The sequence below is a fragment of the Calypte anna genome, chromosome 11 (assembly GCF_003957555.1).
Source record: "Calypte anna isolate BGI_N300 chromosome 11, bCalAnn1_v1.p, whole genome shotgun sequence".
Lineage (NCBI taxonomy): Eukaryota > Metazoa > Chordata > Aves > Apodiformes > Trochilidae > Calypte > Calypte anna.
The window spans coordinates 5,000,475-5,016,062 of record NC_044257.1 but is presented as its reverse complement, the minus strand read 5'-3'; the positions used below and the strand labels follow the sequence as shown (position 1 = coordinate 5,016,062).

The 15,588-nt window shown below is 39.5% G+C and overlaps 2 protein-coding genes across 2 annotated transcripts in view; one reads left to right on the top strand and one right to left on the bottom strand.

Annotated features, from left to right (window-relative positions):
- The window catches only part of RPGRIP1L (RPGRIP1 like), a 56,314-nt gene extending 54,193 nt beyond the window's left edge, over positions 1 to 2,121 (bottom strand). The window contains exons 1-2 of the mRNA XM_030457686.1: positions 2,069 to 2,121; positions 355 to 547 (exon numbers count right to left, since the gene is read on the bottom strand). The gene's annotated coding sequence lies outside the window, so the exon portion shown is untranslated. The remainder of the gene's footprint in view (positions 1 to 354; positions 548 to 2,068) is intronic.
- Positions 2,122 to 2,236: 115 nt separating this feature from the next.
- The window catches only part of FTO (FTO alpha-ketoglutarate dependent dioxygenase), a 222,272-nt gene continuing 208,920 nt past the window's right edge, over positions 2,237 to 15,588 (top strand). Inside the window, exon 1 of the mRNA XM_030457999.1 lies at positions 2,237 to 2,390. Coding sequence (XP_030313859.1) covers positions 2,352 to 2,390 — 39 coding nt within the window. The 5' untranslated portion in view covers positions 2,237 to 2,351. The remainder of the gene's footprint in view (positions 2,391 to 15,588) is intronic.

Sequence of the window (15,588 nt, the reverse complement as noted above, 5' to 3'; positions counted from 1 at the left end):
GAAGTAAAAGGAACGAGTCATTTCACTTCCATTCATTATTAGCAGTTAATTATTCAGCTTTCTTTTCTGTTCCGAGACACAAGAAAAGAAAAAAACAACAAAAATTGTTTTTAGAAAAAAGAGTGGGTTTAGACAGAAATCGTAGAAACTTGCCTCCTGATTTAGGGAGACAAAATATAATTACAAGTTTAGAATTGGCCCTGGCAATATATTTGCCTCATTAGTAACATAAGAATCATCTCTTTCTTTAATGTCCACCAACAGCTATCACTTGTGCTTCTTCTATGAGGACACTCTAAACAGCCCATGATGTGTTACATATGTTACTGTTACTTTTTAAATATTACCTATTACCTCAGCATCGATCACACTTAAATGAAATTATTTTCCTTGCAGTCAACAGTTCCAGCATTATTTCTGAAAGCATTTGAGATTTCTCCAGAGTTCCAAGTTACTTCTTTGAAAGCATTTCCAAAGAGAGTCCATCTGATTAAATTGTACAGCAACACTGCTACAAAACTGATTGCACTTAAGACTTCAGAATTTCCTAAGATAAAGTGTAATAAAGCAAAAGAAATATAAATTTATATTTGCATGTGGACAGATCTACATGCCCCACTATACCTCAACAACTTAAAGCAATTTTTATTTCTGAAAAAGGTCACACTATGGACAGTTCAGCACTTCCCTTTCATAAAAAATAGAAGTACTTTGCATACAAAGTGATGAAAATTTTCCATATACCTGGAATTAACCTTGGAGAACTCCAATTTTGGTATAATCAACAATTTTGTATAGAATTACTGAAGTTAAATTAAATACAACTTTCTAATATCTTGCACTACTTACTGAACCTACTATCAGCACTGTCATGTGGGCATTCATATCTGACAAATAACTAGAAAAAAAAATGTATATAAGTTTGCAGTTTTATTCAAGACTGGACAGTTTTGAGCACAGATACTGAAGTATCAAAGTGCATACTTAGCTACAAACTCTTGTACAAACACAAAGGAGCACTGCACTCCCGACAGCATTCCAATGGAGCAAAACAGAGGAGCGCTTACTGAAATTTACAGAAGTTCTCAGCCGGAGGGTTAGAAGGGACAATTTCTGAGGTAAATTCAAACGCTAAAAATCCTTACGTCATCATTCAACAATAAATTAGTACTTCATGGATCTTGGCTGTGGCCAAGGTGATGTTTTTCTCACAAAATCCTACCCCACTTCTCTGGTGGAATTTAAAGAGCGAGAGAGACCACCCAGCTGCTGTAGCCTATCACTAAGTGCTTCCAGCCCACATTCCTCCTGTTGGCGACTTACAGAGAAGCGTTTGCCCTCTATTGGCCTCGTCATCTAAAATTATTTCATTCAGTACATGGTGGGAGTATACACGCGTCTCCTCTTTCCAACATCACCTGTTACAGCGTTGTTTTACGCGGTGGAAAGGGGAAAACAAAGCGGGCAGACAGCTCAGGTGTGAGGCGAGGCGCTCACCACATCCCGCCGCAGGCTGAGGGAAGAAACAGCTCCCAGACCTGCGAGCCGTGCTGCAACACACAAAACCCAGAACAACCCTGCCTTGCCTTCAATATATTTATATTTTCAAGTGCTTTCCCAGTTTTTCTTCAGCTCTGCCACTGTCGACAGCCATTTACACGACTGAAGGGGCCGGGGAAAGGCGGCGATTGCCTCACAAAGGAACTCGCGCGCTCCCCGCGCGCAAGGAGCGGAGCCCCCGCTGGAGGCAGCGGCCTGTGCGGGCACACCGGAGGGGCCACAGCTGGGATAGCTTTTAAAAACGGTGACGAAACGCCCTGCCTTTTCCCAGAAGCACTAAGCTCCGAGGAAGGCAGTCTTACAGGTCCGCAATCAACGCTTCGGGAGCGCAGCCCCTTCAACGCGGGAGAGCACCCGCCCCCGCCAGCCCCGCTTTTCTGCGGCCCCCGCTCCCCGGGCTGGGCTGCACTCGGCTGGGGAACACGGTACCACATCCCCCTGCCTATCTCCAGTCGTTTCCCCCCACACACACGCCGTGCCCCAGAGAAGCAGCTCCTTCCGTACTCACAGCTCCCTGCCAGCCCCAGCCACCTCTCAGCAGCCTCTTTAGCGACTGCTGCCGTTGCTACCCGAGCCCTTCCACTTCCGAGGACGGGGGCGGCCCCGCTGCCTGCCGGGAGTTGTAGTTCGGGGCGGGGCCCGCAGAGCGCTCATTTTCCCCACCTGCTTCCCGCCACCCGGCGCGTGCCGGGAATCGTAGTTTCGGGAAGCTGCGCGCGGGTGCGGGGCCGGCGCGAGGAGGAAGAAGGAGAAGGGGTCGCGTGCGTCCCGCCTGCTGCTGAGGCGGCACCATGAAGAGGAGAGCAGGGGAGCGGGAGAAAGAACTGAAGGTACCTCGGCTTTGCTCCCCGTTCTGTCCCCCATGGCCCCTCCTCTGCCCAGCGGCTCTGCTCAGCGTGGGGCTGGGTGGGGGAGAAAGCCCGAGGGCAGCCCTGGCTGCGGGGACTCCGAGCCCGACGTGGAGTTTATTGTGCAAGGGCAGCAGCCCCAAGCGCCGTGCTTCCTCCTCCACCCCGCTCCCTCAGCGGGGCGGTCGCCTTCCCGCTCCCCCTGCACCTCCCCAGCTCCCCAGCCCCTGTAGCGGCTTCGAAAGGGCGCTTGCCGCACCTCCCCACTTCCCCTCCTGCTTTTCTCCTTTGCACCTCGCCACCTCCCCTCCTGCTCCCCCCTTTGCGTTTTCCCAGGTCCCCTCCTCCCTCCCCCCGTTGCACCTCCCCAGTTCCTCTCTTCCTTTCCCCCTGTTGCACTTCCCCAGTTCCCCTTCTGCTCCCTCCCGCTGCACCTCCCCAGGTCCCCTCCCGCTCCCCTCGCTGTACATCCTCACTTCTCCTCCTACTTCCCTTCTCCGCACTTCCCTGGTCTCTCCCTGTCAGGATCCAGCTCCTCCCTCGCGGGTTTCCCGTGGCCCGGTTTAAGCTGCCCCGCGTGCGCAGCGGTCGCGGTACCACAGGGCCCGGAGCAAGGGTGCGGTACCGGGATCTGGCTGCCTGTGGCCAGGCTGGCTCAACACTGGTGCTTCAGTATTGTGGGAAGGGTGAGGATTCACCTCTTCCTTGAGAGAGGAGAACAGGGTTCATCTTTAGCAGTGGCTCATGATACAATTAGTTGGGCTTTTTTTCTACAGTCTGGACTTGGATGTTTTAATGTAAAACGGACTTCTACAGTGTTACATGAGAAAAATTAAAAATATGTGGCAAAGGACTCTTAGATGATGCATTACATAACTGGAGGTTTATTTTCAAATATAAAAGTTGTCTTTACACTAAGCCTAAGTAAACATTTCAAAGTCTCTTAGAGCAATCTAGCTCTATAATGTTTCTTCTTGATAATGTGTTTAGATGGAGTACTGCTATGTGCTTATATCAAAGATACCTTTGCATTGTCTGCCTTAGGGAACAGGTAAATGTTTTGCTGTTTCAGGTGCTGCATTGTACAGTAGTTGACAAACTCTAGGTGGTTGTTGTACTTCTACTGATTTTGTATGCCAAACTGTTACAGAAAAGCATGAAGTAACTTATTTGAGAGTACATGTTGATTTTGATGATGCTGAACCCTGGTTTTGGTATGTTGCTGTTCTAATTCTGAACATTAGCAGTTATTTCTCTATAGGGGCAGGGAAAAGGTCTGACCCAAGTTTGCAATTAAATATTTTAAAAGAAAAATAAGTTTAAAGCCTGTTCAAGGTTGTAAGACTCTTCACAACACTGAGGACAACCTGGTTATTTTGCAGTTATTTTTTCTACTATCTCCTGTTGCTGCAGGACAGTACACTCAGTGTTTCATCTGTGTTCTGCTCTGTATATATGAAAGCACATGCAGGTGTATCCTATCCCATCCAATCCAGTGTAGTTACATGGCAGGAAACAAACCAACCTGTACCTCTCTTCTTAATCCTCTATGTTTATGCTCATCAGCCAAGGCTGGGTTAAGCTTTTGTCTTTGCAATATATCATGAACAGATTAGGGAATCATTACCTTTAGGAGAATAATTGCCTTGATAAGATAATTATTCAAGGAGATGTGTGAAGCTATAAGAGGGTGGAATTGTGAACTACACTGGCAAAAGTTGTAGGAGGGTAGGTGTTTGAAGAGATAACAGGAACAATGTATAAGACAAACTTAAGCTAGGATGAAAAAATACTGCTGTAGACACACCCAGGTGTTGTAGGTGCACAGAGATGAATGAAAATTAAGAAGAGATCCACACAGAGAATTTCAAGGTGTGAATACAGATGGGATGCTTTAGGGGCATGCTGCGAGTTGGGTAGTGGGTGAGGCAGGCTTTGAGTATATTGAAAGTGGAAAAAAGGAGCTTGTGAAAGGTATCAGAAAGAAGGATGCCAAAGGAGGTAGTTATACAAGAAGAAATATATGCTTGCTTTTTGCAGGAGCATTCTTATACTCCTATTTTATACAATTTAATTAAAAGTACATCTTTGGGCTCCCAGCACTATGCCAGTTCAGCTTTCAGTCCCCAGGCCCATGCTTGCTCATGTTGCTCACCTAAGAAATACTGTAGGTAAAGGATTTTATTGTGTATTTGTTACAGTAGTTTTGCCAAGGCTTCCTTTTAGGTCCTGATCAAAATATTCCATAGCAAACCAAATATTAGTGAGGTTAACCCGACCTTTTCTGGAGAGTAAGGTTCATGAGACCTACTAATGAGAGCAAAGTGGTTGTATGGAGAAGCTGGTTTGGATTTGGTATCTCCTGGTAATGTCTCTGTTCTGAAGAATTAAATCCTGAATAAAAGTTCTTGTTTTGCTATAATCATGTGCAGTTAAATTCTATCAGAAGCCCAGTGATTGGCTTTTGCTTTTTAATTATGCAGTGTGTTTCTTGTATGTGATAAGCTGCTTTATCTCAAACTTTTATCTCAAATTTTTATGTGCATAGCAAGTTTTGATTTATGGTGTTATAGAAGGTTACTGTTCCAAGCAGTAGAAATTCTTTAGGGTTCAGTGCTGCCATTTACCCATTTTCTACTTTGCAGATCACTCAAATGGATTGGGTAAGATTGAGTAGCAGAGATGAAATTCATTGTTACAATATTTGGTGCTCCAACTCCAAGAGAAGGAGGATGCAAATTCATTCCTGGAGAGTCTGAAAAAAGTTGGTTAAGTGAGCCAGAAGTTAATAACTCAGCTATCTTAAACACCATATTAATGTCCTATGAACTATTTCTCTTAGTGGAGAGCTATTCTTAAGTTTCTAAAGACATCTTTAGATATTTTTCATGCTGTTAGCTTGTCTGGTCTTTCTCATAGCAAATATTACTTCTGTGCAAAAAAGCAGGCCTGTTAGTGGGTATCTTGTGAGATGAAAGGCATTTTCATGGCACAGTTCACTGGGAGTGTGGTGGTTTTTTTGTTTGTTTTTGTTTTTTCTTGTGTGTGTTTTACTTGTTTGTGTGTGTTCTGCTTGTTTAACTAAATTGCTACAGTTTGGTTTTGTTTTGGTTGCTTTTCTTTAGGCATTTGGTCAGAGTTTTGGCCAGCTTGCAGTAGACTTCCCTTTACTGAGTGAAGAAAGGGTACACAAAGTAAAACCAAACATTTTGTTAACATATCTACATATTTACTCATTTTAACCTCTGAAAGAAAGCTGGTTTGCTTTTAGAATGTTTATTATCTTGATGAGTATTCACAGGTTAAAAATATTCATCTCTGATGTAAGGCTGTTCTCAAGATTTGCTTACTCAAACTTTTGTTTTGAGAGAGGTTCAGTGAGACAGATGCCAAGTCCTAGTAATTTAGAGCTTTATATGTTTCCTCTTGCTCCTCTGTGTCATCACCATCTGAAAGATAGGATTCTCAGCTAGTCTGAAGTATTATTTTCTTTTACTTTTAAAAAGATTGCACTGATGGGTCTTTGGAAGAGACTGGTAAGCCCAGTTCATAATTATGTTGTGTAGGTATTTATGGTAATTCACATTACTGTGAAAACAGACCTAACTACAGAGAATATATTCCACAGACATTACTGTTATTTTTGTACAGCTCCCATCACTGCTGGGACCTCAATCCAGTGAAGTTATTGCTACACAAATAATATGTGCATCAATATGCACATATCTGAATATTCACAAGGGCTTTTATAAAGATATTCATGTGCAATTTCACATTTGTGAGACATGTTTGATGAAGTGGCAAGGAAATATTAAGCTTTAAATAATACAAAGCTTTGCGTTTTCTTATTTACATGGAGGAGAAGGTAGCAATACAGTGTTGTGGCTGAGATTTCAATTAGAAGTCTTTTTTCCTGTATCTTCCTGATTTGTGCTAGTTGAAAAATACATATTTATGAGAAAAATAGGTTGCTTCAACATAGAGATATTTAGGGGAAAACAGGCAAGTACTCTCAGGGCACTTAAGACGAGGGGAGTGATTTTAATGCTGAAAAATGTCACCCACACCATGCAACAAAGTAAATGAACTTTAACATTGTCTTATCATAATTTTTAAATACTGTGTTAATTTCTTGTGTCCTTATATTGTTCTGCCTCTTTAGATAGAAAGCCACAAAATTTTATAATTGGTGAATTTAAAATAGATTCTTTCAGAAGTTATATTTAAAAAAAAATTTAATGAAACAGCTTAGATGCTGTTAAATAAGCTTCTTGTCATCTCATATTTCTGTGTAGGTAAATGGTGTGCAGGTTTTAGCAGAGTCAGCAGCCAATATGCCAGTGGCAATTTTTGTAGTAGTCACGTTATTGGCCCTCCTCGTTATTAATGAGACCATAATTAAGAAATAGTGTTGATAGTCACATAACACATGATTTTTATATTGGCAATGGTCAGGTAGAAGCCTTGCATATGCAGAATAAAATACAAGAAAGAACGAGTGGTGAATGTGCCTTGCTTTTAAATTCATCACATTCCTGCTGCTTAAATTGTCTCAGCTGCTAATGCTGGAACCATTACAGTAATGGACTCAACAAATGAAGGAGAACCAAGACATACACACTTTATTACTGGAGGGGTAATTTTCTCTTCATCTGTAATAGCAGCAGTGCTTGGTATTGATCAGACCATCAAGATACTAATCCTCTGTAAAATTACTTGTTATAACTGAAAATGCGTTAATCCAAATCAGTCTGTGTCCTCCCTTTCTACTTACTACTGAATACAGACTATTAGATGGTTTATTTTGTGTGATTTAAAGCCTTTATATTGATGACAGTAGGAGCTTCCTTGGCAAGAGTGCATTCTTACTCCTACCTATGGCCCTGGGTTGTCTTTTTGTTTTAACCAGAGAACATCATCCACTTCACTAAGAAGTGCGTTGTCTGTCTTGCTGCTCTGAATTATTTTGGTACTTTAGGCTCTGTAGATTAAATGTGTTGTTTTACATTCTGTCTCTTGTTTTTTCTGTAAATAACAACAGATCTATGCTTCACATATTTGAATCTTACAAGATGTTGGAGCTGAGGATGTAAGGAGCACAGATACTGGCAACACTGATGTTGTGCTGATTGTGGCCTGTAAGGCTGTTGCGTATGAAAGTGGTGTAAAAACTCAAATGCCAGGGCTCTAAAGGTCTTCAAATGACTTTGATTCTTGTGATCCACAACATGAGATAGTGGTATGGGAGCAGTGCAAATTCTAAATCCAAATATGCACACTTGGGAAGTTGTCTAATTCTATATATTTTTTGTCTTTTTCCCCTCCTCCCCAATGTCCATCTATTTTTTCATGGTCTTGTGTGTTAAGATTTTAAGCTCGTGTCTGTTACCTGTGTAGCCTCTAGCCAACTAAAATCTTGGCTTGGTGTCATGCCACAAGCATAATACCTATCACAGGTACACAGTGCCTCTTCAGACATGGCTGTGTGAAATTGTTCCATTAACAATGGACTTTTCCTACCACGGCAGCCACAGATACCTTGCCAGCTTATGAGAGATCAGAAATGTCCTACAAGAGGGACAAATTGCAGAACTGGTTGCTTATTTACTAGCACAAAATGCAAAACTCTGTGTATTTTGTCTTAGTAAATTTGCAACTAGACTGTTATTAAACATGAGTATGTTCTTAAACAGCAACACTGAGGCAAATAAAACAGTCACAAAGCAGTGTTGGATCTGTAGTGTCTAAAAATGTGGTCATAGTTATTTACGTGGTTTTTTTAATATTTCTATACCTTATGGTGTCAGGAACATAAACTGTCTGGAAAAAAAATGAGGGAGAGTATATTGGGGAAGTCCTTCCTTTTTTTCTGTTAAGAACTAAACTTCATGTGGTCTTGAGTGAACAACTTTCTTATGAAAAATCTTTTTCAAGTTGTTAGCAGGTGATTCAGTTTCAGAAAGTCAGGTACTCTCAGGTGTAGGTCATAGAGATCTATGGAAATTACTATTTTTTGAAATGAAGCTCTAATGAAATGTCCATGCTGGAGGTCCTAGTGGGTCTACCTTCTCTTTATAGATTTGAAAAACTTTTGAGGAGTAATTCCTGCATTTCTTCCTTTTACAGCAGGGAGGAATCAATTTCACCTGACCCAGCTTAGTGAAAACTAAACAGGCCAAACAGTGGATTCCTTGGCCTTGATTTCTGTTTCCAGTGCACTCAGCAATCCAAACTCACACAGCCTTCAGCTGAAGCAGCTTTGGGCTCTCCTGCTTTTAATAATCAGGCAGTTTCTTAAATTAGTTAATTAACCTTTAATGACCAAGAGCATGCAAAATATCAGATGATAGACTTCCCTTCAGTTAAGACTAAAAAGCACTGAAGTATATTACTGTACTCCATTAAGTTGACTAGTGTAGTGCAAAACTGAGTATTTTTTTGGATTTAAAGTATGGTAGAGATTAAACATGTCTTGGAAACCTTCTGGATAGGAAATGATAGTGCCATAATTTCAAAACAGTTTGGTTATTTTAGTTAGTGGAGTCTAACTGTGGGAGGAAACTGTCTTATTTAGATTATTGTTTTGCCTTTGTATGCATGCTGCACTACTTTGTAAAAGAATTACATCTTTATTTCCTGGAACTTACTTAGTTTCATTTTGCCCTTTTATCTGCTGCTCATCCCACCCTTTTTATTTAAGGCAGTAAAGTTACTTTAGTATAACTGCTGTTGTCACCTTTGGCCTCAGCTAATCAAATAGTTTACCTTGAGGGAAGCATTTATCTCCCACTTCCATTATTATTATTTTCGTAGCTGTAAAGATATATATTTTATGTCTCCAGAAGGCTGTAACAGTGAAACGAGGTATTGATCTGCTGTATTTGGCAATTTCTTTCCACCTTGCCATCGATATCATGTCAGCCTCTGTCTGTACTGTGGTTGACCTCACAAATAGCTCTTTATGTTCCCATTGGATTCAAATGATATACTGTGCTGAAAACTAAATCAATGAATGATTATAAAGTTTTTAGTATTATTTCCTAACCCCCAGGCAACTGGTATTTAATGTAGTGAATACTTGAAGAGGTACCCGATTAAAATATTTTGCTGATTCTGTTTTAAAGCTTGAAATTTTCTTGAAATCCAACATCCCATAATACTAAATTCAGGGTCAGATTTGTGCGTATTTGTACAGACATTGAAGTCCCTGGAACTTATGCATATAATTTGATGGAGAGACCCCAGTCTGTAATGGCAAAATACTGTAGTGAAAGCAAAACCTCCCACTTCTGTTGCAGGCTGTGTCCTCTGTTTTGAGTGCAAACATTTAATTCTCTGGATCTTACCATTGAATGATAATGTTAAACTGTACATGACTTTAAGAGAAAAATGGAGGTAAAGATCACTTTTCATCTCCAAAAAGTGAACAGTAATTTTAAGCAACTTTGTGATTGGAAAGTACTGCTATTACTGTTCTGAACACTCACACACCCTCCATATACTTTTACCAGTTTATTTGGTAAATTTTATGTTCAAATACACATCTAATGAATTTTTTAAAAAACTACTGTGGCAGTAGGTAGGATTTTCACAAGCATTTGTAGGACTTCAGGGCCCAAATACTATTAATACTGAATGAGCACTCAGGGTGGGTAAGAAGCTTTTCCAAATGTTGTCTCAAAGCTATAGGCCTCCTGAAACATCCATCTGTGTTTGGAAAGGACTGACTGAAGACTGCATACAAAAGGATAGGTTTATGCAAATTAACTAAACAACAGCTTGTAGATCTGGAAACAATTTGTATTTAGCTTTATTCTCTTCTGATTTTATTCTACATTTACTTCCAATATAAATGATGATGTTGCAGCAGGTAATGAGGCTCTTGTGCTCAAAGGAAATAATTCTATGGTATCTACATCGTGTGATGGCAAACAACTGCAGTTGGTAAAATATTGAACAGTGTGCTATGGTGCATATATATATGTACCTAATCACAGAATGGAAACAGAACAAATAATTTAATCCAAATAAACTATGTAGAAGGAAGTTACTTAGGGCCTTCATCATAAACAGTGCATGTAAACAACAGTGAAATGACCACCCTTGTGTTTTGGAAAGCTTATTTAGAGTTAGAGTTTAGATAGAAATTTCTAATAAACTTTTTGTTTGTTTTGTTTGTTTGTAGAAAAATAAAGAGTATTTGTCTGAGGTAATGTGTTCCAATGAGACAGATTTAGAATATTTAATTCATGGCATATTTTAGCATGCAATACAAAAATGGAAATTATGCCAAAGCTCTGATCATTTTGAAACTGCTTTTGTAAGCCTGGAGTTTTTCTGAAATGTACAAAACAAATTCTTTATGTACTGCTGTATTACAAAGTTCAAAAAAATGCCACGTATGTCTTCTATCCAGCCAAAAGGCCAATTTTACTAAATTTGTTATTTCAGGTTTCATATTTGCTGAGTATAGAGGAACTGACCTGATGGGAAGTAAGATCAAGAGGCAGTTCAGTTCCCCACTTGCCAGCTATTCCCTTGTCAGTCCTTTAGAATAGATGGGTTGAATCAGTTCTCTAGCACCTTGCTTTTAATCAGGCTGACAAATGTTAGTTTGTACAAATTTCACTCATTTCTTAAACCAGAAGTCATTAAGCTTCTGTATTGTCAAGCTTGGAAGCCTTCTGGTATGCACTGTGTTTAATTACATGAACTTCTGTCACAGGTGTCTGAAAAATAGTCCTATGATACAGTCATATGGACAGTAGTGGTCTGGGTTCAGTTGGAAGTGTTTATGGAAGGAATTTCTACATAGACAAAAATGAGATAAAATCAGATTATGGGTGCTACCAGTGGTTTGATTTCCTAGCCTTATATTTAACTTCAAAAGAGTTGAAAGTCTTTTACTTGTATTAATGCAGACTCATAGTCCTGGGTGTCGGTGGTTTTTTTTTTTTTTGATTGTTGTTTGTGGCTGTCTGGAGTTGGTTTTTGGTTTTATTGTTCTTCTGGTACTTTTTGCAACATTAATATGCCTTTTTTTTTTTTTTTTTGCATCATCAGTATTCATATTTGCAAGTTATGTTCCATGAGCTTTTCTCCCGTATTGTTGCAAATAGGAATTGAAACCTGATTAAATTTCTTAATTCCAGAAACTGATAACATTAGGAAACTCATAATCACTTTACTATTGGAAGTTGGTAACAGTACATAACAGAGTTCTTTGTGGCATTCTAGCCTAAACTCTATTAAAAGAAACTGTAGATAGTGGTCAGCCTTTCCTGAAATGTTTTTAAAATGTCAAGTGACTGAAGTATTTATCTTACACAGTGTACTTACCTGTGGCTTCTTAGTGTGTCTGTTCATCTCTTACTATTTCTTAAGTTTATCTTCACAAAACACCTCTATCCTCGGGGAGTATTTTTCCCTGTTCTACAACAGAAAACCTGCAGAGAAACTTTAACTTTCTCAGAATCACAAGTAAATTGATGCTGTATGATGGGCATCAGGTACACTGCTTCCATTCCTTGGGGCTGAATGGGATCTGTGCAGGAAGTCCCATGCCTCTGGAATGGGCTGAGTCCCTGAACAAGGAAGGGTGTGAGTGCTCAGGAGGAAAGGGATGGGCAGGGCAGTGCCTGTGCTGTGGCATCATGCACTTCAACAATGAGGAGGGAAGTCAGAACACACTGATTTTTAAGATCTGGACATCTTAGACAAATAGAGAAGTGCTTCTGAATTGAGTTGGACCTCATTAGAAGGAAAAAAACAAACAAAAAACAAAACAAACAAAAAAATAAGGGAAGCAAATGGCTCCCCAAAGGAAGCAAATGGATGTTTACCAAGCAGGTCCTCCAACAATTGCAGCATGCTTTTTTCTTCCTTCCACTCAAATTTCTGCTAGCGATGGAACATTCTTGCCTGTGCAGAAAAGCCTTGAAATTTGTCCTTCAGTCCAAAATAAGTTTAGTTCCAGTTTTGTGCTTCTGGCTTCCTGAAAGCCGTACATTATGATCAGGTTGGATATTATCTATGATTTAAAATGTATTGATAGTATGGCGGGTGTGATAGAAGAGTGTGCCTTAAAGAGTTTGTGCTGTGTGTCTCTGTACATGACAGCCAAGTGGTTTTATGCCTCATGATCCCAATGTATTCCTCAGAAATAATGACAATTCATTTGCTCTTTAGTTTGCAAAGCACAGTTTGTTAATAGGGTCTTTAATGTGTTGGTATGATGACAGAAATTGGTACAGAGCAGTAATGTCATAAGTGACCCAGCAAAAGAAACAAGCACTTTGCATGTTGATCTCTTTTGTTAAAGGGCAATATTTGGCTCTGTAAGTGCAGGAGAGGGGGACTGTTCAAGAACAGGGCATAAAGAGCTAACCTGTATGATCCTTTGTCACCTTGATTAAATTTAGTGTCAAGCTTTCATTCATTTGAAAGATGAGAGGTATCACTGTTTATCTAATAAAAAAAAGTATTCCTATTTTTCCTCAAGTCTTTTATATGTTAATAGAGGTAAATGTGAATATGATCACAGAATTTAAATGTGTAAGTAAAAAATACACATCTTTACTGGCGATGGGTTTAAAAGTAAGATGTATGTTTTATGCAAAATAATGCAATTTCATTGTTAATCATGCTGTTCGAGCCATAAGTACAGAAAAAGCAGTGCTTTTAAACAAATAGAAAATACTGTTATTTTGCCATTTATAACAGAAATGCTTAGAATATTTAGAGACTGCTAAGAAGTATTTATTTGCATGCTTTAAATATATTCTACTTCTGCAATATTAACATACAAATGCCAAATTAAAATTCCAAATAATTTTATTAGCCCTAATTATAAGGTGTTAGGCTCTGCTTTTTAATACTGGGAGAGCCCCTGGTATGTAACAAATAGGATACAACAGATGAAATTTTGGAGCCAAATTTCCAAACAAAACAGAAGAATGTCTTGTGAAATAGTCAAACTTCTCTTAAATAATAAAAAATGAGAAGGGAAAAAGCTTCGGTGTCTTTCCCCTCACCCTCCCTGCTCTGCCAAATCCAGCTTGCTTAAAACAGCTGCTGGGAGTTGTGTTTAACGTTATACTTTGCATGCATTTATGATTTGAAAAAAAGTCAAATTTGAGAGAGACAGTTTGAGTGGCACGCTGTCAGTTTGGCTCTTCATGAATTGGCAGCGGTCTCATTTAGGACCTTCAAATATGTGTCTGCCTGGACAGAATGAGAACATTTTGCATGTTCTTCAGAAGACAACCACTCCTTGCTGCCTCACAGTATTCAGTGGTGCATGACAGTTGCCCTTCATCGCTGTCTTCTTCCAACTTAACCTTTGGCCATCCACTTAGTCGCTGTGCAGCGGTTGGAGGAGGCCGAGATGTTCGTGAGTGACGGGCATCGGCCTGCAACGTGCTTGTCATTATTTGACTGTCAAAAGGAGCCTGCCATTGGGCTCTATCAAGGTTTGAAACCTATGTGCAGCAGTCCATATTACTTAACTTCCCAGACTGTCAACGGGACGATCGACTGTGCATAAAAAATGTGTGTTGAATATAGCTTTGATCATAATATAGGGAGATGCTTCGCGCGGGCGTGCGGCGAATGCGTTCGTCTGACTTTCCCGGGGCCAAAAGGTTGAAACTGCTGCCATGGTAAAAAGTGAACTGTTGTCTCCTGTGGTCTTAAGTTTGAAATAGCACAATTTAGATTTGAACAGCTCTGCCAGTTAAGCTCTCAGCTTGTCTTGCGTATCCTATCAGCTTTTCAGCCAGCAGTGGAAGCAGTGAGATAGCAGACCAGTGGTGCCTGAGGTTAGCTGTCAAACCAGAATGTTATTTTGGATCGTGCTGTAATGTAATATTATAGAAAGAGGTCAGGCTGTGTGATTTGTAAAGCAGTTGTGTGAACTTAAAATGTCTGAAATGTTTAAAAAAGGTACTTTTTTTCTGTCTTGTAAGAGCTGAAGAGAAGATAGAATTTATCATAAAAAAAGTAAGAAACTTACAGGCAATTTAAAATAGTCTTTTTTATCTGAAGCACAGAAGACTGCATAGAAGAGCATCAAAATTGAACATGAAGAGTCAGTAAATTCACTAATAAATGCTTGACATGGGACATATTTAACAGGGAGACATATTTGTGTCTCCTGATAATGAATGCTGAAGACATTAGGGGCTGAACCTCATACTTAATGTAACAAATGGGACTTCTACCTCTGGGTTAATTAGCAGCATAAGCGTGGTGTGTGGGTAAATCACTTATGCAAACTATCAAATATTAAAAAATACTTTGAATTACTTCATGCTTGGAAAAGTCATATCCTGCTTTAGTGTAATATTTACTATTCACTTGGGCAAAAGGCCCCTGTAACTGCAGTTTCTTTAGGAAATTTCAAACGTCTGTTCTCTCAAAATGTCCTGGTTCCTTTGCATTTGTAATGGTGTGTCAGAGTGGGATCACAAAATAGAAGTATCAGTTGGAAAATAGGAGTTCAGTAGAGCTTGTTCATAATGACTTCTATCCAAAGCATGAAAATGGCATTATCTTGCTAACTGGCTATAAATTTAATTTTTATTTCGTATTTCAATACATCTTCATGCCAATTTAGTACGAACAATGAAGTCTTAGCAAGTGGTTAGATTGTTTAGAAGCAAAAAGAATGTTACTTTCATAATACTTTTGCCCGCTGAATGTTTTACGAAGTTTTGTTTTGGTTTGTTTTTTTTTCTGCTTACAGTGTCATGTGCAAGAAACCACAGTTCAGATTCACTGGCTTTAAGAATGAAATTGTATTTTGGCTTTTAGCCTTTGCTCTTTTAAATATGCTGTTGCTGATTCTCAGCCATCTAGCTCTATGATTTCAGTCTTTGCTAATGCATTTATGTGTGCCTGGTTTTAAATGGAGTATAAAATGCAAGGGTTCAGGTGTGTGTTTGCATGCATGTGGAAGATTCCTTGACAAATGAAGTGGTGTGTTGTTAGATGTTAAAATCCTGTACTTCTAGGCACTTTATTCTGATCATTAAGTTCCTGTTACTAAGTTCTTGTTTAAGTTTCCCTCCTCTTGTATACCAAGAAGATAGGTATTGGCTCAGAAAGAATGACATTTGAAAGCCTACGTATTCAAATATGCAAAATTTAAGTATACAAATACTTAATGATCAATTCATAA